We start from the raw sequence: 21,162 nt of genomic DNA on the forward strand, positions 1-21,162 counted from the left end.
TTGAAATATATACAGCAATAAAAACACAGGAAATAAGGGAGTAATTTTAAGTATAGCTACAGTTATTCACTTGAATTTATAATTTGCCCGCCTGTTTTCCATTGATGCATACTTGTCAGTCACCCGTTGATTTCATTCTGCGATTTCCATCAGCTGATCTCTTTCTATAGAAAGCATTGCCAAGGCCGACAATCTTTTCTGGTTCAGAGTTCCTTAAGAAAGATTTTTATTCTCTTCAAAGTAGAAAAACCTCTTTCCGCTTCGGCAAACGTCATAGGGATTGTAAGAATTAACTTCAACCGTTTCAAGCACTCATTGAACGTTCTCTGTAGGTTGTTGGTTATTATAAACTCTGCATTACTAACAGCACCCGAAATCGATCTGAATTCTTGTGCGAAATAGATGGAAGGTAGTTCATGGCATAGTTACTGTTTGTTCAAAAACGTATACGCTGAACACACTGTCTGTAAGGTACCTTCAGGGAACTTAGAACAGTACAAGGAGAACTTCTCTGGAAGAAATACTGATGCTAGTTGCTTTACGTCGCACCGACACAGACAGGTCTTATGGCGACGATGGGATAGGGAAGGGCTAGGAGTGGGAAGGAAGCGGCCGTGGCCTTAATTAAGGTACAGCCCCAGCATTTGCCTGGTGTGAAAATGGGAAACCACGGAAAACCATTTTCAGGGCTGCCGACAGTGGGGTTCGAATCTACTATCTCCCGAATACTGGATACTGTCCGCAATTAAGGAAATATTGATGAAGCTACAAGGTGACCTTAAAAGCTAAAAAGGTGTTTAGCCTGGAAAATTATCACATCGCACCCTTCCTTTGCTTCTCTTTCCATTCAATCTTGTACAATTTATTTTTTTCTTCAATGAGCAATCGGTAGGTTCATTAACGCCCCTGAGGTCAATATCATCTCGGATCTTGGAGGTATTTACTTCAAATGTTTACATGGCCTTATGTGCAGAACCCTCATCAATGTCTCGGTGTTGTAGCCGAATGCCATGTGTCAACCGACAGCTCGGAACATACCACCTAGTCGAGCAGCTCGTCTCCATTCTCCCAAGTCTTCCCAGCCCAAACTTTGCAATATTTTTGTAACGCTACTCTTTTGTCGGAAATCACCCAGAACAAATCGAGGTGCTTTTCTTTGGATTTTTCCCAGTTCTTGAATCAAGTAATCCTGGTGAGGGTCCCATACCCTGGGGTCTTACCAAACTTATATGCCCTCTCCTTTATATCCTTGATGATGCTGATGCTTGTTGTTTTAAGGGGTCTAACATCGCAGGTCATCGGCCCCCCTTTACATCCTTACTACAACCCCTAAAATCCCTCATAACCATGTGCAGAGATCTGTACCCTTTATTTACAATCATATTTATGTGATTACATCAATGAAAATCTTTCCTCATATTGACATCTGAGTACTTAAAATGATCCCCAAAAGGAACTTTCAACCCATCAACGCAGAACTTAAAGCTGAGAGGACTTTTCCTATTTGTGAAACTGACAACCTGACTTTTAACCCCGTTTATCATAACATTATTGCCTACTGTCCATCTCACAACATTATCGAGGCCATTTTGCAATTGCTCACAATCTTGTAACTTATTTATTACTCTGTACAGAATAACATCGTCTGCAAAAAGCCTTATCTCTGATTCCATTTCTTTACCCATATCATTGATATATATATAAGAAAACAAAAAGGTCCAATAATACTGCCTTGAAGAATTCCCCTCTTAATTAATACAGGGGCAGATAGTGCTTCGCCTACTCTGATTTTCTGAGTTCTATTTTCTAGAAACTTAGCCACCCATTCAGTCACTCTTTTGTCAAGTCCAATTGCACTCGCTTTTTCCAGTAGTCTCCCATGATCTACCCTATGAAATGCCTTAGATAGGACAATCGCGATACAGTCCATTTGACCTTCTGATTCCAGGACATCTGCTATATATTGCTGGAATCCTACAACTTGAGTTACAGTGGAATAACATTTCCTAAACCCAAACTGCCTTCTATCAAGCCATTTATTAATTTCGCAAACATGTCTAACATAATCATAAAAAATGCTTTCCCAAAGCTGACATGCTATGCATGTCAAACTGACTGTCCTGTAATTTTGAGCTTTATGTCTATCTCCCTTTTCTTTATATACAGGGGCTACTATAGCAACTCTACATTCATTTGGTATAGCTCCTTCATGCAAAAAATAATCGAATAAGTACTTCAGATATGGTACTATATCCAACCGATTGTCTTTAGTATATCCCCCGAAACCTGATCAATTCCAGCTGCTTTTCTAGTTTTCAACTTCTGTAGCTTACTGTAAATGTCATTGTTGTCATAAAAACGTTATACTTCTTTAGCATTAGTCACCTCCTCTATCTGGACATTACCCTTGTAACCAACAATCTTTACATACTGCTGACTGAATACTTCTGCCTTTAGAAGATCCTCACATACACACTCCCGTTGTTCATTAAGGATTCCTGGAATGTCCTTCTTGCTTGCCATGATGTTATCCTTCGCTGCCTTCTTTGCTAGATTCAATTTCCTAGTAAGTTCCTTTAATTTCTCCTTAATTCCACAGCCATTTCTAACTCTATTTCTTTCCAATCTGCACCTCCTTCTTAGTCTCTTCATTTCTCTATTATAACAAGGTGGGTCTTTACCATTCCTTACCACCTTTAAACGTATTAGCCTGTTTTCACATTCCTCAACAACTCCTTTGAACCCATCCCAGAATCTGTTTACACTCTTCCTTACCGTTTTCCAGAGATCATATTTACTTTTTAAAATCTCCCTCTTGCCTGCTTAATCAGCCATATGGTACTGCCTAATAGTCCTACTTTGAAAACGTTCCTTTCTATCACATTTATTTTTAACTACGACGAAAACAGCGTCATGATCACTAATACCAACTATTACTTCGTTTTCTCTAGAGCTCATCTGGTTTTATCAGCACCACGTCCAGTACTTTTTCCCTCTTGCGTCACTTTCTGAATCTGCTCTCCTTCCCATATTTGCTTGTTTGCCATTTGTTGGTCATGCTTCCTGTCGTTCGCCTTTCCTTCCCAATTGACATTTGGTAAATTCAGATCTCCCGCTACAATCACATTCCTTTCCGTGTCGTTTCCCACTTAGCTGATTATCGTATCAAATAATTCTGAATCCGTGTCAGCGCTACCCTTTCCCGGTCTGTACAGTCCAAAGACATTGAGTTGCCTATTTTCTTTAGAAATGAGCCTTACCCCTAGAATTTCATGTTTGTCATCTTTAACTTTTTCGTAGCTTACAAATTCTTCTTTCACCAGGATGAATACTCCCCCTCCCACCATTCCTAGCTCTACGATAGGCCTACACACTCCAGTTCCGTGAGAAAATCTGCATCCATTATATCATTTCTCAGGGATGATTCAACTATTACATTATCTGGTAAATATATATCTATTAAATTATTTAATTCCATTCCTTCCTTAAAATACTTCTACAGTTCCACACTAACATTTTTATGTCATCCCTACTCGACTTCCAGATCTCTGTACCCTTATCACCGCTCTCTAGACAACCGCGTTTCCCTGAATGTACCTCTCTATTACCCACCCTAACAAATTTCCGACTCCTGCTACGACTGCTGCGATTTATATGAAAAACAACTTTCTTGACGATTCAAAACTTGCATTGTGATACTCTTCCAATCCCGTCGGGTCACACGCTCCTGCTTCCATGTGTGTTTTCTGTACGACTTTTTGTTTATTTTGATATAAACACTATAGTGCTATACGTGAATTTACATCAGAATTAATACTTGTCGTGCTGCCTGAAGGATAAAATAATGCATGCATTGGGAGTGTTTCTCCTATAAAACACGACTTTTTACTGGTCGCCATAAAGAAGCCTGCATTCATCATCAGAAGAAGATCAATTGTGAGCGAACGATTTTCGTGCTTTCACAGGTGTTTTCTGTACATAATTTTGATAGTAAGAATCATACATGTGACTACCATTTTTATAAGTGAAGTGTAGACCTCAATACAAACATACTGGGAGTGTTTTTCATATAAATCAGAAGTTTTTACTGGGCAAAATTATAGGAGCCCATAACCATCAAGAAGCTGGATAAGTAGAAGAAGAAGAGTCGGTCTTGATCTGCACATCGCACTGCCTGCTCGATCTGCGTCCGATGGCTGCTTATACTGCCTTCTCATTCCATATTCAAACACGACTTACAAACAATCTGCCGCTAAATCGCAGCACCAGACGTACCCAGTAATCGCGTGAAGCAAAATTTAAAATCTGAAAGTAACAGAAAAATTATAGAATTGTACGCATAAAGTGGTGCTCTAAGGAATGATAGCTTCAAATCTTTTGGAGAAAGAGATTTCGACGAACAGAAAACCTGGAAACTTTGTCTGTATGGTACTTCCCTACATTACTAAGTAAAGGTTACACGAATTTGGCCACCACAGTTTCTGACACAAGTTCCTGGTGCTTATTATTACTAAAACACTTTAAAATCTTACAGTGGCACAAAGAGGGTACGGTAGAACATAGTTTTTTTATAGTCTGGAGCAGACTTGCAGATTTCTTGCAGTACGGTAGAGCCGCCTCAACAAATTTCTGTAGCCCAATAATTAGGCCAATAAATCGTTGCTGGGGATAACGCATGCCTCCTCTATCGACTGTCTGATGAAGTTCATCAATGGGGATGGATTAACTGAGGTGGAAACGTTACTCAAGCACGTGCTGCATTGTTTTTTCTTCGATGACACGCACTAAATAACCACACACTAATGCATGGGAAGCGGTTTCCAAAGTGACACACACTGACTCAGAGGGCTCACGAACATCTTCCAGTAAATCAAGTACATACTCAGCGGGCATCACTGGTTCAGTTTCGTTAAGTCCGGGAGAGGATACTGAGACAGAACATTTTGAATTTCGCTTGTGGATAACGTTAGCACCATCGGTGGACATTAAAATACCGGATTTCAGAATTCTCTTTATGAAATTCTGTGTTGCCCGGGAGTCAGTCATGTCATTGCACCCTCCTCCCATTCTTATATAACTAAGCGTGGCTTCAACTGGATCTGCTGAAAAAGCCCGTGTCATGGAATGAAATACCACGGCATTCTGGTTTCCCTTTCTTTGATTTGCAGAAAGGCACGCAGAAGTACACCATTTTCACTGTAAACAAATACAGTACTACCCTATTTCCCGCTATTTCATTCCGACAGTTTAGGAGCCGGTTGGTGCATCCACCTGCTGTGAGTATTTGCAAACGGAGTGTTTCATTTAGTGCCATGTTAAAATGTTGTAATGAGCACGCAGTATAAACAGCCATCGGATGCAGATCGAGCAGGCAGTGGCACATCGCTATGTGGCAGTACAAGTTACGTTGCGAATCACTAGGTAGCTCTGTGTTCGACAGTCGTAATTTTTTTTTTTGAACGTCATTATGTAGGTCCTATCTATATTAATTCTCGTAACTAATCACTCTATGCCAACGATACGGCCACACCAGAAAAAACTGTAGGGCTCAACACCCTCGATGCGCTAATTGCGCACATGAACATGAAACTACAGAATGTAAGAATTCTACCCGCCGTTGTCTCAATTGTTCCGGAGAACATTCCGTAGGTTCACTTCAATGCCCAGAACAAAAACGGCAACAGGAACTGAAAAAACAGCAGGCGTTGGCCGTCCCTCAGTTATCCTCAGAGTCCTTTTTTACTCCGACAGCCAATAGATTCAATCCCCTTTTGACCTTACACAACTTTCCTCCGCTTCCGAGCACTTCGTCGTTTCCTCAACCCCAGCAGCCGAGAAAGCGAAAATTTACGGCGGTTGTTTCATCGCCTCCACCTAGTCCGGATCGTTCGCCAGGTTACGATGTCAAGGGATATCGTGCTCTTCTCAAACAGCCTCCCTCTGTCACCACTGCTATTCATCCTATACCCTCCATATCGGGGACGAACCTCCCGGCCACTTCCCGGCATGTAGATTCTACTGTATACTCAAAGCAAGACAGTTCCCGGGCCTCGAACCCGGTATCGGCTACCATTACAGCTATTTCAAACAAACTCTCTGCCTATGCCCGGGCGGCTGAAAACGATGCTAAATGGTCTAAAATGCTCCTCACCATGCAAGAGGAAGTTCAGTCACTACTCCATTCATTAGTATCAATTATATCGTTACATGATCATTCTTCAGTGGAATGCACGGAGCGTAGTTCACAAGAGACATGAAGTATTCTTACTTATTGATTCTTACAAACCTCATATCATTTTCCTCAGTGAAACTTGGTTGGCTCCGGCCAAACATTTTCATATACCCCATTATACTGTTATTCGTCATGACAATTATGGTTTTGACGGGGCGTGTATTTTGGTCCATAACAGCCTATCATACTCGTCGGTATCATTAACGTATAAAATACCTGGTACACAGGCGGTCGCCATTGTGATCAACAACATCCATTTTATTTCCATCTATTGCCCCCCGAGAATTCAAGGCACTTATGCTGATTGGGCGACCTTTTTCTCACACCTGCCGCACCCCTTTCTTCTGGGGGGCGATTTAAACGGGCACCATCGGAGTTGGGGATGTGACGTTTCGTGCCCTAAGGGCAATAAAATAGCTAAATTAGCGGCATCACATCATTTACGGATTTTGAATGATGGGTCACCTACTCGCGTTACGCCCCCTTCTACAAATAAAAGTGCTGTGGACTTAACTATCTGTTCGAGTAATCTGGCGCACCGTGTGGAATGGGAGGTCATCAAGGACACCCATTCCAGTGACCATTTCCCTATTTTTATTGGGTTGGCTGACGGTCTCCCCGCCGCTCAACCCCCGGTTAAAGTAAGCAGACGAATGAGCAACTTCAATTCTTCTCAGTTTCAACATTTTTTAGCCCACAAGTTTGCAGCCTTAGGAGGTCAACCGGTGTCCTACAGTTCCTTCACAGCTATTATCACTGAATATCTCGATCTCTACCATCCACTACAACCATATTTCCCACCTAAATCTATCGTTTATGCTCGCTGGTGGGACGCGGAATGCACCGCCTTAATATCACGCCGGAAAGCAGCATTGCGCTCTTTTCGACGTTTGGGTACGTTCCAATCTTATTTACATTATAAAGTCATAGTAGCACAATCGAAAAAGGTTTTTAATGATAAACGCCGCCGAGCTTGGAAAACATTCATTGCCTCGTTAAATAGGCAGACACCGTCCAAACATATATGGAGAGCAATCGCTGGTCTATCGAACCGCCTCCTTAATCCACCGTCTACTATACATTTCAATATGGATGCTTTGATTACCTTTTTTCATCACCTCACGCCAGATTCGGTAGACCCTCAGTATGGTTTCGTTATCCCTCCTAGTTCCAATACTTTTTCGTCGCTCATGAGCCCAATTGACATAGACGAATTAAATCTGGTTATCAATACTTCCAACAATTCGACACCTGGACGGGATGCGATTTCGTATTCCGTATTAAAGCAACTCCCCCTTCTAGCTAGGCAACATTTACTACACATTTTCAATCATTGCCTTGAGACGGCTCGAACCCCTTCCACATGGAATGACTTTTATCTCGTACCCCTGTTGAAACCAGGTAAAAATCCTCTCCTCACTGATAGTTACCGGGGTATCTACCTGGGCCAATGCCTTAGGAAACTTTTCCAAAAAATTCTTCTGGAACGCCTCAAATGGTCTCTCGATTTTTATAACCTGTTACCAAAATATCAATTTGCCTTCCTCCCGGGTCGTTCTGCCTCTGATGCCATTCATCTTTTGGTTACAGATATCAGTTTAGCACGCTGTCGGAAGGAACCTTTGTTGGCAATTTTCTTTGACTTACGGGGAGCATATGATCATGTTGACCTAAAAATTTTACTCCAAAAATTGCTAAATTATAAGTTTCCGCCGCTCTTTATTAATCTCCTTTTGAATATGCTCAGGCACAGATCACTTCAACTCAAACACTTCCCACAAATCTCCGCACGCCTGACCTCTACGGGGCTCCCTCAGGGGGATATCTTAAGTCCTATTCTTTTCTCAATTTATTCGATGTCCCTCGAGAACATTATTACACGCAGAGCACGTATGATTCAATTTGCTGACGATCTCGTGATATATCTCAGTCTTCCACAACTTGACGAGGTTTATAAGTCATTACATCTGACGTTACTGGATTTTGGAAAGTGGCTCCATGATCATAACTTAGAGGTATCTTTTGCCAAATGTCGTGCGATGATTTTCTCTTGGGCTCGGCGTACAGATCACCCGCCTATTCGCTTCCAAGGGTTTTCGATCCCGATAGTCCAGTCTACTAAATATCTTGGTATTTACCTTGACCGGAAATTACTATGGCACTCTCACATCAAATACCTGGTGGATAAGTCCTTTCCAAAAAAATCACTCTTTGTTGCCCTACGACATAGATCTTGGGGATCCGATCCTAGTACGATGCTTCTGTTATATCGTAACATTCTTCGATCGTCTTTGGATTATGGCTCGGGGTTTATCGACACGGCGGCCAAGACCAAACTTAATCACTTGGATTCACTGCAAGTACAGTTTGTTAAACTTTGTCTTGGGGCTCTACCATCTTCCCCCAACAATGCCACCCTGGTTGAAGCTGCAGAATTCCCCTTAAATCTGCGGCGAAAATTGCTAGCAACCAAGTTTCTTCTAAGGACTTTATCTCTAAACTCTCACCCTCTCATCCCTAAATTATCTTTACTCGTTCGCTATTATCACGATATGGGTACTCCGTTACACAGATTCCCCGCGTTGGCTTGGGCTTATTGGAAATTTAGCTATCTTCGCAACTCTATTCTGCGTAACCCGTCCACAGCTAACTACATCTTTCCCTTTCAGGCAAACTACTATGTCCCTGACATGATACTCCCCACGTCAGGGGAGGTCCCATCTTTTGGCCCGGCCCGGACACAAAGTGCTCGGAAATATGTCCATCACATTTTGGCACAGGATGTTCACACATTAGCACCAGTCTTCTATACGGATGGGTCCAAAATTGGTAACCCCCCAGGTGTGGGGGCGGCCTTTTTCTCCCCAGATCTTGTCCTAGGTAAACAATTCTCCCTCCCGTCGGAGACTTCTATCTTTACGGCTGAAGCTTTCGCCATCCGTCAAGCCCTCTTATACGTTAAGTACTCCCGCCTCGAAACTGCTACTATTGCTTCTGATTCCTTGAGTGTACTTCAGGCTTTACACAATCCCACTCACCGCTCTCATTGGTACATTCAGAATCTCAGAAAAATTTGTTTCGATCTTCATCAACGAGGTAAACAGATTAAATTTCTCTGGGTTCCGGGTCATTCCCATATCAATGGTAATGAACAGGCTGATCGCTTAGCCCAGGCTGCTGCGCATGGTCAGGGTGTGGCGTTTTATTTGATGTTGCCCTATATGGAATTTTGGAGCGGCTGTTGCGAGACCCTACGACAGATTTGGCAGACTGAGTGGAGTAACCCCGCGTGTCGAAAAGGACGGAACTTATTCACAATTCTCCCGAATGTCCCACGTTCTCCGTGGTTTACAAAACATCCTTATACTCGACGTCATATTACGAATCTTGTCCGTTTGCGGCTTAACCACATGTGCACGCCGGATCAATTATTTCGGATGAAGTTGGTCGCGTCTAACCTCTGTCAGTGTCGAACGTCGATTGCTACCATTAATCATCTACTTTTTCAATGTCCGTTACTCGAAATTAGTAGGCGTAAATGGTTACAACCTTTTTTTAGTACACACTTCGCGTTACCCACTCAATTGACGTGTTGGATACTCGATCCCACGCCTACTACGGTAATTGCCCTCTCGAATTTCCTTCATGACACTAATTGTTTACTGTAGGTTCGGTGTTGTTGTTTTTCCTTTTCCCCTTATGTGTCGACCTGGTCTTGTTTGTGATTGGTAGAAGTCGCCAAGTATCGGTCACTCTGGCGTGAAGTCTAGTACCTTGTGTCCTTGTGCTTTTCCTGTGTGGTAGATATGTAGTTGAATTCCTTATTCCCTTTTTTTTTACATTCTACATATTCCTTTTCATCTTCTCCATCTTTTGGGTTTGTTTAGAGGATGCGTGGCTGGGTATACCGCTCCCAAGCGAAGCCCATTAAATTATACGATCAAGACAAGACAAGACAACTAATCACTCTCATTTCAGTAGCTGCAGTCGTTGTAATGATCTGTGTGAAGAGGACAGTTTGTTATCGCAAGGATTCGCCACTACTGTAGAACGGGCCCAGGCAGTCCCACGTTTTGTTTCATGTGGACACACCGGTTGCTACTATTGGTGGATTGAGCAGAGCTGTCAAAAGGCTCTTTCCTACTGTCAAGTCCGTCACTTTTCAGAACTGTAAAAATGCCAGCTGTTATTTCCAAATATATAGACTCAACAGCCGCAAAATACAACATTAAGAAAGAACTTTTGACTCGGAGTGTTGTGGCTGGTGTGATATTTGTATATGGCTTAAAGTTAGGTTATCCATATCTTCAGTCTCTCTACTACAAACCTCATAGCAGCAAATCGAATTGTTCTAACCCCTCTGTGATAGTAAGTCGTAACAATGAGGATTGTTGCTCAGGCGATTCAAGTAAGTCGAAATCTCAGTATGTCGACAAAAATGAAAACTCCAAAAAGGTGGAAAGTGTGGTTAACACAGTCACAAAGAGTGTTTTTAGGTTACCAATTATAAATACAGAATTTGTTATTCAGCTTTATAAACTTGTTAAGTTAATGGTGCCGGGTGTATGTACTGCTGAAGCTGGACTTCTCCTAGTACATACAATAGCTCTAGCTACAAGAACTTTTCTGTCCATCTATGTTGCTTCCATGGAAGGACAAATAGTTAAATATATAGTTAGACGTGATGTTAGGAAGTTTGCACTTATGTTGCTGAAATGGCTTGGGGTTGCAGTTCCAGCTACATTCATCAATTCCTCAATCCGATACTTGGAAAATAAGATAGCTCTAGCTTTCAGGTGAGATACTTTACTACTAGAAATATTTATAGGTTAATGGTAATTGTAATTATCTGTTTTACAAATGTAGGTAACTAAACAACTTAATCAATCCATAAGAAGCTATTATTAAGAACATCTTTCGAGTCCTACTGAACGTATCTATGACCTGGACTCTTTTAATACCTGTCAATAGATGTATAAACACTTAGCCGATGCTTTATAAGGTTGGGACATCACATGTTCTCTAGAATGTTCCCCGTCATTTTGGTTTGACACTTTTTTAGAGGTGTGCAGCATAACCTACAAATCCCCACTTTCCGTTACCTTGGTTCTCACAGGTACTTCTTATATGACCTACAGTAGCGAAGTGATTCTTGTTCTTTTCTGTCAGTTTGTTGGCTTTCTGAGCCCAAATTGGCAGGTTTCATCCCATTTCAGTCCAATGGTATTTGGTAGATTTACTAGCATATAAAATATTCCTATGGGAGTAAATTCTGGCACCTTGTGCTCTTCAAAACCCATAAAAATAGTTAATTAGTGGGATGCAGGTTATAACCTGTAAAACTACTATTACCGGTAAACTTATCAGTTTCTCTATTTATGATTGGATTGTAGACCACATTATTCATGAAGTAAGCCCTAAATGTTGTTCACATTTTTGACGATAGAATATTTTTGCAGTAAACAATAGGGAAATAGGCTAATTAATAATACTGGTCTTTCATTGTTTTTCTTATGAGCTTTGTATTGTAGCTGCAATACTGTCATAAAAGTCCCCATAAATATTAAGAGACAGAGAAGCAGAAAAACATACCGTTTTCTCTGCATTTATAGAGTTATGGAGGTGGTTGGATCATTCATAGAGGCCTGCAAAACTCAACACTGAAATACATAGTGCCTAACTGTCTAGAACGAAAACGAATATAGCCTATGTAGGCCTCAGGGCGAGTCCTGCAAGGGTTGCATTCTTTCTACATGCTGTTAGCCAATAAACAAGAGCACAGTCACCGTCATACTGTTCCGTCATGCCTGTAGGAAATCCATCAACTTTGATGGATGTATAAATCAACCGAGCTCGATAGCTGCAGTCGCTTAAGTGCGTCCAGTATTCGGGAGATAATGGGTTCGAACCCCACTGTCGGCAGCCCTGAAGATGGTTTTCTGTGGTTTCCCATTTTCACACCAGGCAAATGCCGGGGCTGTACCTTAATTAATGGCATGGCCGCTTCCTTCTCACTCCTAGCCCTTTCCTGTCCCATCGTCGCCATAAGACCTATCTGTGTCAGTGCGATGTAAAACAAATAGCAAAAAAAAAAAAAGATGTATAAATCAGACTGGAAAGACAGACAGAAAAAAACAGTACAACTTGCCCCATTACAATAAGTGTTGAAAATGCTTTCCGTGAGGCTGTAGACGAGTGTTGTAGTCTGTGATGATATTCTAGTTCAGCCTTATGATTCCTCAACTTTTTTTTGGTAAATTACATTTAAAAATCTACAGCTCACAAAAATATGTCGTTAATTCAGAAGCCATGAAACATTAGTAATTTGGAATAAATGAGTAATGTCGTCAGTTATATCTCTCTTCCTATGGTTCCACATCCTATGGAGAATATTAAGATTGGTAGTAGGATAAAGAACGCCATTATGAAGAGCTTGTACTTGCAGAACTGTGATCTTTCTTGAAAAGCTATGAGTTTAACAAGGACGCAGCAACTGTATAATGTTAATGAACTACCTTCTGTTTTAACTTGTGAAAATGGGTGTCAATGAAGTGGTACTGTTTATACTTGGCCTCTGAACTCTTGACGACAATGGTCATCTGCACAAGCATGGTCTCCTTTCTTATCAACCAATGGCTTTGTAGTATTTGTAGGAAGTCCAAAAAAAGCGTATTATACATACAGTATTGAATATTTAGGTTTTATGATCACATTGTACTTAAAATAGCCTCCAGTTTTTTATTTCATATAGAGTATATAAAGTACATGCTGAAGGGATATTAAGTACAGAACAAAAATGGTCAGCCAGAGACTAATGGAAACGAACCCACAGCCTTTGGATTTCACATCTAATGCTCTACCATTGAGCTGTGGTGGCCTTGGTCATTCTTATTCTGTTGCCAGGGATTTTCGCTACTGGTCTAGCAGTATGGCCAGCACAACTGTAAGAGCGCAGTAGTCACCCGCTGCTGACCATTTGAATTGAATATTTGGCTTCAACCTTCACATTGGAAAGAAATGGATTATTTCAGAATTATACATATTTAAAAAAATCATTAAACCTTGAGGAAAATTTAACAAATATACTCCTATGTACAAAGCTTAGGTCCTTATGTTAACTTCTCATGCAAGTGATGAAACCAGAATGTAGTACCAGTATTTTATGGCGTGATTGTGGTGGCAGCCTTGAAATAGTGCAAATAAGATGTGCTCGGGAGAGGTGGATAGAACAGCCAGGAAACAGTGATGGGTAAAGTTGTAACCCTTTAATACCATACCAGTACTTTCTATACACTCATGTGAAAATCACTTAATGAGAAAGTTGGTTACGCAGTTTGGGTTACATAGCTGTGAGCTTGCATTTCAAGATAGTGAATATGATTCATCAGTTTATACAGTCAAATCCCATTGTTATGACTACCTACTAGTATCCAGAGTTACTGCCCTTCGTAACACGGTCAGCAGTTAGATATGGTGGCAGTGACTCAGTCAGGTGCTGATAGGTCTCCATGGGTATCTAGAGCCATGTTGTCTGCAGTACATCCCACACCTATTGAAGGATGCATGGTGGAGGAGTTAGACGATGAACACAAATATTGAGGGGGGGTCACACAGATATTCAATTAGATTGAGATCAGGGCTGTTGGGGCTAGGGAAGAGCTTTAAAGTTTTGATTGTGCTCTTCCACCCATGTACAGACACTTCTGGCCATGTGCCAGGCGCATTATGCTAGAAGGTCCTATCTTCCCAAGGAGAGACAATTAGTCATGCATGGATAGACATGACCGCTGAGGATGGAGTCGCAGCCAAATCAATCAAGGGTGCCTTTCACTCGAATGATGGGTCTTGGAGAATACCTCGAGAACATTCCCTTGATCATAACACTGCTCCCATCGCTGTGTGTTCATCCAGCAATGGTTGCTGAGTCTGGTTCTCCGTAGTTTCTCACTGGACATGCTGATGTCCATTTGTTGTATGCAGGTGAAAATGTGACTTGTTGGAGAAGGCTACCTGTCACCAGCCAACAGCGGTCCATTTGCCATACTGTCGAGCGAATTCCAGTTGTTTTCATTAATATGGGTCCAGTCTACTCTGGAGCCCCATTCGTAGAAGGGTTCACTGAACTGTTGTGGAAGAAACGTGTCTAGATGGCTCCTGGTTCATTTGGATGGTGAGCTTTTCCACTGTAGCCTGGTAGTTGGCCTTCATGCACCGTCGTGCTTTCACTCACGGTACACTTTTACCACAGAAGCAATTGAACAGTTCACAAACATTGCTGTTTCCAAAATGCTGCCCTCCTTGGTCCAAAAACTGATGATCATCCCCTTTTGCAACTCCGTTAAATTGCTTCCTTTATCCATGACAGCAGGAAGTACAGTGTGTTGGTCGCATTATATATCCACTTCACCAGCCTACGTCATGGGCTACGCGCTGCAGGTGGGCACTTCTAGCAGGTGGTCATAATAACATGATTCGACTGTGCATAGCACAGGTAGAATTACGCTATTTTGATGCTATTTGCCAAAAGAGGCAATATGTCGAGTAATATTCTTGCCTAGGTTGCTTGGTGAAAAAGTATAACTTGATCAAATTTGTAGTGACCTTGTAGGTAAAATGTACTAGTATGCATTGAATCCTACAACACTAGGGTCTTAAGGAAGTGAATATTCACAAAAGTACACCATAAATTAAAGTATGAATATTAAAGAAGAAGTAAGTTAAAGGAAACTTTACTTGACAAAGTTTTGTGAACTTAAGAAATGAAAAAAATCTGTATTTGACCAACACAATAATTGAAGTTCAACCATTTCTTCATGATAATAAACATACACCCAGTATATCCTTAAACGCCAGTGTGTTAAGAATAATATAATTTTTATGAATATTTATTTCCCATTAAGTTAGTTGAAGGTTATTATTGCCATACTAATAAGAGACAAGATAGTAAGATCCAAGCAGTAGAAATGAAATTTTTAAGAACATCAGTTAAAAAGACAAGAAGGGAGAGAATCCAAAATATTAAAATCAGATAAAAGCTAAATATAGAACCATTAGTACAGAACATACAGAAAGCAAGACCGAGATGGTTTGGACATGTAAAAGGAATGGGAAAGGAACGGGTAGCAAGAAGGAAATTAGAAAGAGAAGTTAAGGGAAGGAGACCGATTGGAAGACCAAGAAGGAGGTATATGGATCAGGTTTGGAAGGACATTAGAGAAGCTGGATTGGATGTGGCAGAAGTAATGGAGCAGGAAAAGTGGAGGAGGCTTGTTAACTACACCTGGGCGACTGGAGTGAGATGATGATGTATGCCGTACAGTTCACCGGAGTAGATGAGGTATATATGTTTGTAACCAGGAATGTAATATGGAATAAATTAGATTTAGGAGTTACAGAACCAAAGTACGGGGATGTTAACCCATTAATGCTAGAATTTAACTTGATAACTTTTTGGTTTAATTTTCTTTTCACTTCATTACCAGTACATGATGCTTGTTGTTTAAAGGGGCCTAACATATAGGTCATCCGTCCTTCTACTGGTACATGTATTAGACCTAATAATATAATTAACTTAATGTTCATTTTTTTGTTATTTGGACATTCAATTTTTGAAATAATTTGTGATTGCCTTATGGCAATCCTAGGTGTTTGGGATATCTGCTTTTTAGTACTTCTATTTTTTCAGTTGATTTTTAACAACCAAGTTTAATTGTTAGTACACTACTCCAGTTAAATAATTACTTGTAAAAGAAAGATAGGCCATTATTAGTGGAACATATAGGCTAATTATTTTTTTTCTAGAATAATTTACAATACCAAATGTTTCATATTACAAACACTGGTGAGTATGGAATGGAACGAAACAGTCTATACCCACTCCTACTTTACATTTGGAACACTGGGTCCTTACAATTGATTTACAGTTACTACGAGCACATTTTCTCCTTTGGTTTCTTCTGTGTGTTCTACGAGGTGATTAGTGCGATCAGATCTCACAGACGCCGAGATGCGGCTGTCTGAAGACGATGTTGGTGATATTGAGGGCCTTCCCGCTGTCATAGGGAGGACATGATATCTTCTCAAATATACATTCACCTCTTCTCGCTTGAAATTCGATTGATGGATCCTTTGTCTGCTGGCTTTATTGTACAATATACAGCTATTCTGTGAATCTATGTCCAGCATCCATGTAATCAAAGGCCGTTACTACTTTCTTTTCCCTGGATTCAGATTCGATAACTGCACAATTTTGATTCATTTGATCAGTACCACCCATATGAGTTGGGCTTCATAATTAGTTTAGGCCTTGAAACCATAACATGTCCCTTTTTTTTTTTTCCTTAGGAATATCTCTTTTCTTCACTGAGTAACTTTCTGCCACATGAAGATGAAATCATGGTTACAGCTTCATTGTCTACCCATCTCAGATATACCGTACAGGTAGAAGTTCATCATTCATCTCCATCGCTATCTCAAAATATCCACGATCCTTCTTAGAGAGAATTTGTTTGTTTAGCAATGGACATCCTTTTGGAATTTTATTCTCCCTGATGGTCCCAATCATTGAATGACCAAGAGATGTGAGGTAGGAGAATAGCGCAGGACACAAAAATAAATTATCCATGTAAAAATGATAATTGTGGCTATTTTTTCTCACCTGGAAACTCATCCAGTAGCACAAGTAACGGGGCAGTTGTCCTGCCGAATAAAGTCTCATAATCCACATTACATATAGGGCCTTTGCCCTGATAAAACTAAAAGTTTACTAGGTAGGCCTATAAATCTTTCGTATTGAGACTCCAGGTCCTGTATCCAAATCTAACTGGCTTTCCACAGATAAACTGTTTACAGCCATGGTGCCCAAAATACTTCACCATGTTTTCGTCATAAGCCAGATGTTCTTTGAAATATCTTTTGATCATCTCCGTAAGTGGCCTGATTTTCCATGCCTTGTCATTTAGGTCACTGTATTGTCTACACAATGTATGAAACGACACATCTGAAGAAACCTGTCTCTTTTCATTGTCTGTGACACAGTGAAATTCTTCATGTCCTCATTCGAGTCCCAGAAGTGCCGCTTAGATGGCAAATTATTGTACCCACTAACATACAATATTGCAGTATAACAACGTATTTCATTGGCAGTGATATTTGGATCTGGGTGGTTGAAGAACAAATCGTAGCACCTAGTTTCCTCAGCTAAGTACTCAACAATTTCACTGCCTATAAATTGTTCAAGAATGTCCACCATTGACATATTTTCACACCTGGATTAATCTGAATTTGGGGTGCAATATCAAAATTTTTTTTTTTTTACCCTGTTAGAATTAGATTTTGATTTTTCCTTTTTCCTCTCCGATATCCACGATTTTGCTTGAGCAGAAGTTGGTGGATAACGAGCTGTGTCCAATCTGGCGGGGTTGTGGGTTGAATTGACCCACTGTTGTCACTGTAGGTCACGCCCAGTCTTTCTGCACTTGGCAGTCTTGTTTCAGCATTTCCTCGTAGCTGTCAGGATATCAGATTGTCAACCAGTTTGTAGTAATAATAATAATAATTCTGAGAAATATTACCTTGGAATTTTGGTATGTAGAGATAAATAATACCCTCCTTCATCTTCACCTCCTGAATCCTCATCAGTGTCACTATTTGGTTCTGGAGGTTCAAAAAAATTGTCAGTATCGCCATTGATGTCCTCATTAGATATAATATCAAGACCCTCAGCCAGCGAGAGACCTCTCCTAATAATACAGAAAGAAAAATCTATTAGTGTCAGTGAGTACAAATGCCGAGGGTTGCCATGTGGCGATCAACTGAATAAAACAGTCTTAGCATAGTTATTACTGGTTCGAATCATTGTAATTACTCACTAAAGGTGCATTGATATATCTAGAACTAAGGAGAATATATGTGGGAGTAAATATACTTATGCGAAACCAACATCCATTATTTCGTGCCTTGTCACAGAGGTGAATGTTCACACTACAACACAGATCATAGTGAGACAGAGTGAATGAAACTGACAGTCAATCTGTATTGTTGACACCGTCACACAGCATACTAAACAATCGCTTTCGTGCTGTTCTAACAGTTGTTACAGCTTGTGGAGGACGATTGGAAAATCTAGCAACATTTATTGCTGTACGGTAAATGTAATTGCAGATGGTTAATATTGAAGTGGATTGTGAGTTTTCTCTTGGAAAAAAAAAATATTTTTCTGTTCCGTACAGGTTTATTTTGTATCCAGTCTATTTTTTTGCTAATATATTGTCAATGATACCATTTTCATTAACAAATATGTTGTGATAAAAATGAACTCCTCCTCTGCAAACCATGTAATCTTGCCGCAATGGGGAGGCTTCTGTGTTTCATTGAAGCAGATACCCGAGCTGCAGGTGCAACCATATCAGATGGGTATCTGTTGAGTATGAATGATGTACTGATGATGGCTTCCTCCTGGGTAAAATATACCGGAGGTAAAATAGTCCCCCATTCAGGTCTCCATGTGGGGAATACATGAGAGGGGGGGCAATCATCAGGAAGATGGATACTGACATTCTGCGAGTCAGAGCGTGGAATGTTAGAAGTTTGAATCGTTGTGGTAGGTTAGAGAATATGTAAAGGGAGATGGATAGACTGAAGTCGGATGTAGTTAGTATAAGTGAAGTGCGTTGGCAGAAAGAGCAGGATTTTTGGTCAGGAGAATACAGAATTATATTTTTTATTATTTACAATTTGCTGTACGTTGCACCGACACAGATAGGTCTTATGGTGATGGGATAGGAAAGGGCTAAGAGTGGGAAGGAAGCAGCCGTGGCCTTAATTAAGGTACAGCCCCAGGTGCCTGGTGTGAAAATGGGAAACCACGGAAAACCATCTTCAGGGCTGCTGACAGTGGGGTTTGAACCCACTCTCTCCCAAATACCAGTTCACAGAATTATAACCACATAATCAAACAGGGGAAATGCAAGATTTGGTTTAATAATGAATAAGAAAATAGGGCAGTGGGTAAGCTACTATGGCCAGCATAGTGAAAGGATTATTGTTGTCAATATAGACACCAAACCAATGCCCACCACAAAAGTGCAGGTCTATATGCCTATTAGTTCAGCAGATGATGAGTAATTGAAAGACTATGTGAAGAGATAGAAGATTTGATACAATTTGTAAAGGGTGATGAGAATGTAATTTTGATGGGAGACATGAATGCAGTGGTAGGCCAAGGAAGAGAACGTAATACAGTAGGAGAATTCCGATTGGGACAAAGGAATGAATGAGGAAATCGGCTGGTTGAATTCTGCACCGATCATAATTCAGTCCTTGCTAATACATGGTCTGAACACCACAAACAGTGGACGTGACCTGGAGACACTGGAAGGTATCAAATAGACTTCATTAGGATTAGGCAGAGATTCAAAAACCAGGTGTTGGATTGCAAAACTTTCCCAGGAGCAGACGTGGACTCTGACCACAACTTGTTGGTCATGAAATGCCATCTGAAGTTTAAGAAAGGAATGCAAGGAAATTGGATCTAGACAAGTTCAAAGAAAAGAGTGTGAGGGATTGTTTCCTGGAGCATGTTGCACAAAGACTAAATGAAAAGGCTGAAGGAAACACAATAGAGGAAAAATGGACACTCTTAAAGAATGAGGGCAGTAGGGTTGCTGAAGAAATGTTAGGAAGAAAGGAAAGATCAACTAAGAATCAATGGATAGCTCAGGAGATACTGGACCTGATTGATGAATGATGAAAATACAAGAATGCAGAAAATGAAGAAGGTAGAAAAGAATACAGGCTATTAAAGGATGAAGGGAATAGAAAGTGCAAGCCAGCTAAGGAAGATTGGCTGAGGGAGAAGTGCAAGGATGTTGAAGGTTGTATGGTTATAGGAAAGGTAGTTGTTGCATACAGGAAAATCAAGGAAACCTTTGGAGAAAGGAAACCTAGTTATATGAATATAGTGGAAAACCACTTCTAGGAAAAGAAGATAAAACGGAAATAGGGTAGGAACATATCCAACAGTTGTATCAAGGTAAAGACGTAGATGATATGGTTCTGGAAAAGAAAAGGCTGTTGATGCTGATGAAATGGGAGACCCAAATTTGAGGTCAGAATTTGACAGAGCTTTGAGAGACCTAACTACGAACAAGGCACTTGGAATTGATGACATTCCCTATACATTACTGACTGCCTTAGGAGAAAATACCATGGTGAGGTTATTTTTATTTTGTTTGCTATTTGCTTTACGTCGCACCAACACAGATAGGTCTTATGGCGACGATGGGATAGGAAAGGCCTAGGAGTTGGAAGTGGCCGTGGCCTTAATTAAGGTACAGCCCCAGCATTTGCCTGGTGTGAAAATGGGAAACCATGGAAAACCATCTTCAGGGCTGCCAACAACAGGGTTTGAACCCACTGTCTGCTGGATGCAAGCTCACAGCTGCGGGACCCTAACCGCACGGCCAACTCGCCCGGTCATGGTGAGGTTATTCCATTTAGTGTGCAAGATGGATGAAACAGGAGAAGTGCCATCCGATTTTTGGTAGAATTTTGTTATACATATTCCCAAGGAAGCTGGTGTTGATAAGTGTGAAAACTAGTATCTCATGTTTGCAAAATTCTAACACACATTTACAGAAGAATGGAAAGACAAGTTGAAACTGAGTTGGGAGCAATTCAATGGCTTCAGAAGAAATGTAGGGGAACATGAAGCAATCCTGACTTTACGTCACATCTTAAGAGGATTGAAGTAAGAAGGACAAGCCAATGTACATGGCATTCGTAGATCTAGAAAAGGCATTTGATAATGTTGATTGGACCAAGCTATTTGAAATTCTGAAGGTGATCGGGGTCAGGTACCGAGAAAGAAGAATTATCTACAATCAGTATAAAACTCAGTCTGCAGTGATAAAAATCTAAGGCTTTGAAAA

General features: G+C 40.7%; 1 protein-coding gene across 2 annotated transcripts in view; it reads left to right on the top strand.

Annotated features, from left to right (window-relative positions):
* Window positions 1-5,406: 5,406 nt before the first annotated feature.
* Window positions 5,407-21,162, top strand: part of Abcd1 (ATP binding cassette subfamily D) — a 349,165-nt gene continuing 333,409 nt past the window's right edge. The window contains exons 1-2 of one of the 2 annotated variants that reach the window (XM_067140944.2): window positions 5,407-5,421; window positions 10,211-11,028. In XM_067140944.2, coding sequence (XP_066997045.2) covers window positions 10,409-11,028 — 620 coding nt within the window. In that variant the 5' untranslated portion in view covers window positions 5,407-5,421; window positions 10,211-10,408. Of the gene's footprint in view, window positions 5,422-10,195; window positions 11,029-21,162 lie in introns of those variants that run through there. The other variant, XM_067140945.2, reaches the window with a different exon arrangement.

The sequence above is a fragment of the Anabrus simplex genome, chromosome 2 (assembly GCF_040414725.1).
Source record: "Anabrus simplex isolate iqAnaSimp1 chromosome 2, ASM4041472v1, whole genome shotgun sequence".
Classification (NCBI taxonomy): domain Eukaryota; kingdom Metazoa; phylum Arthropoda; class Insecta; order Orthoptera; family Tettigoniidae; genus Anabrus; species Anabrus simplex.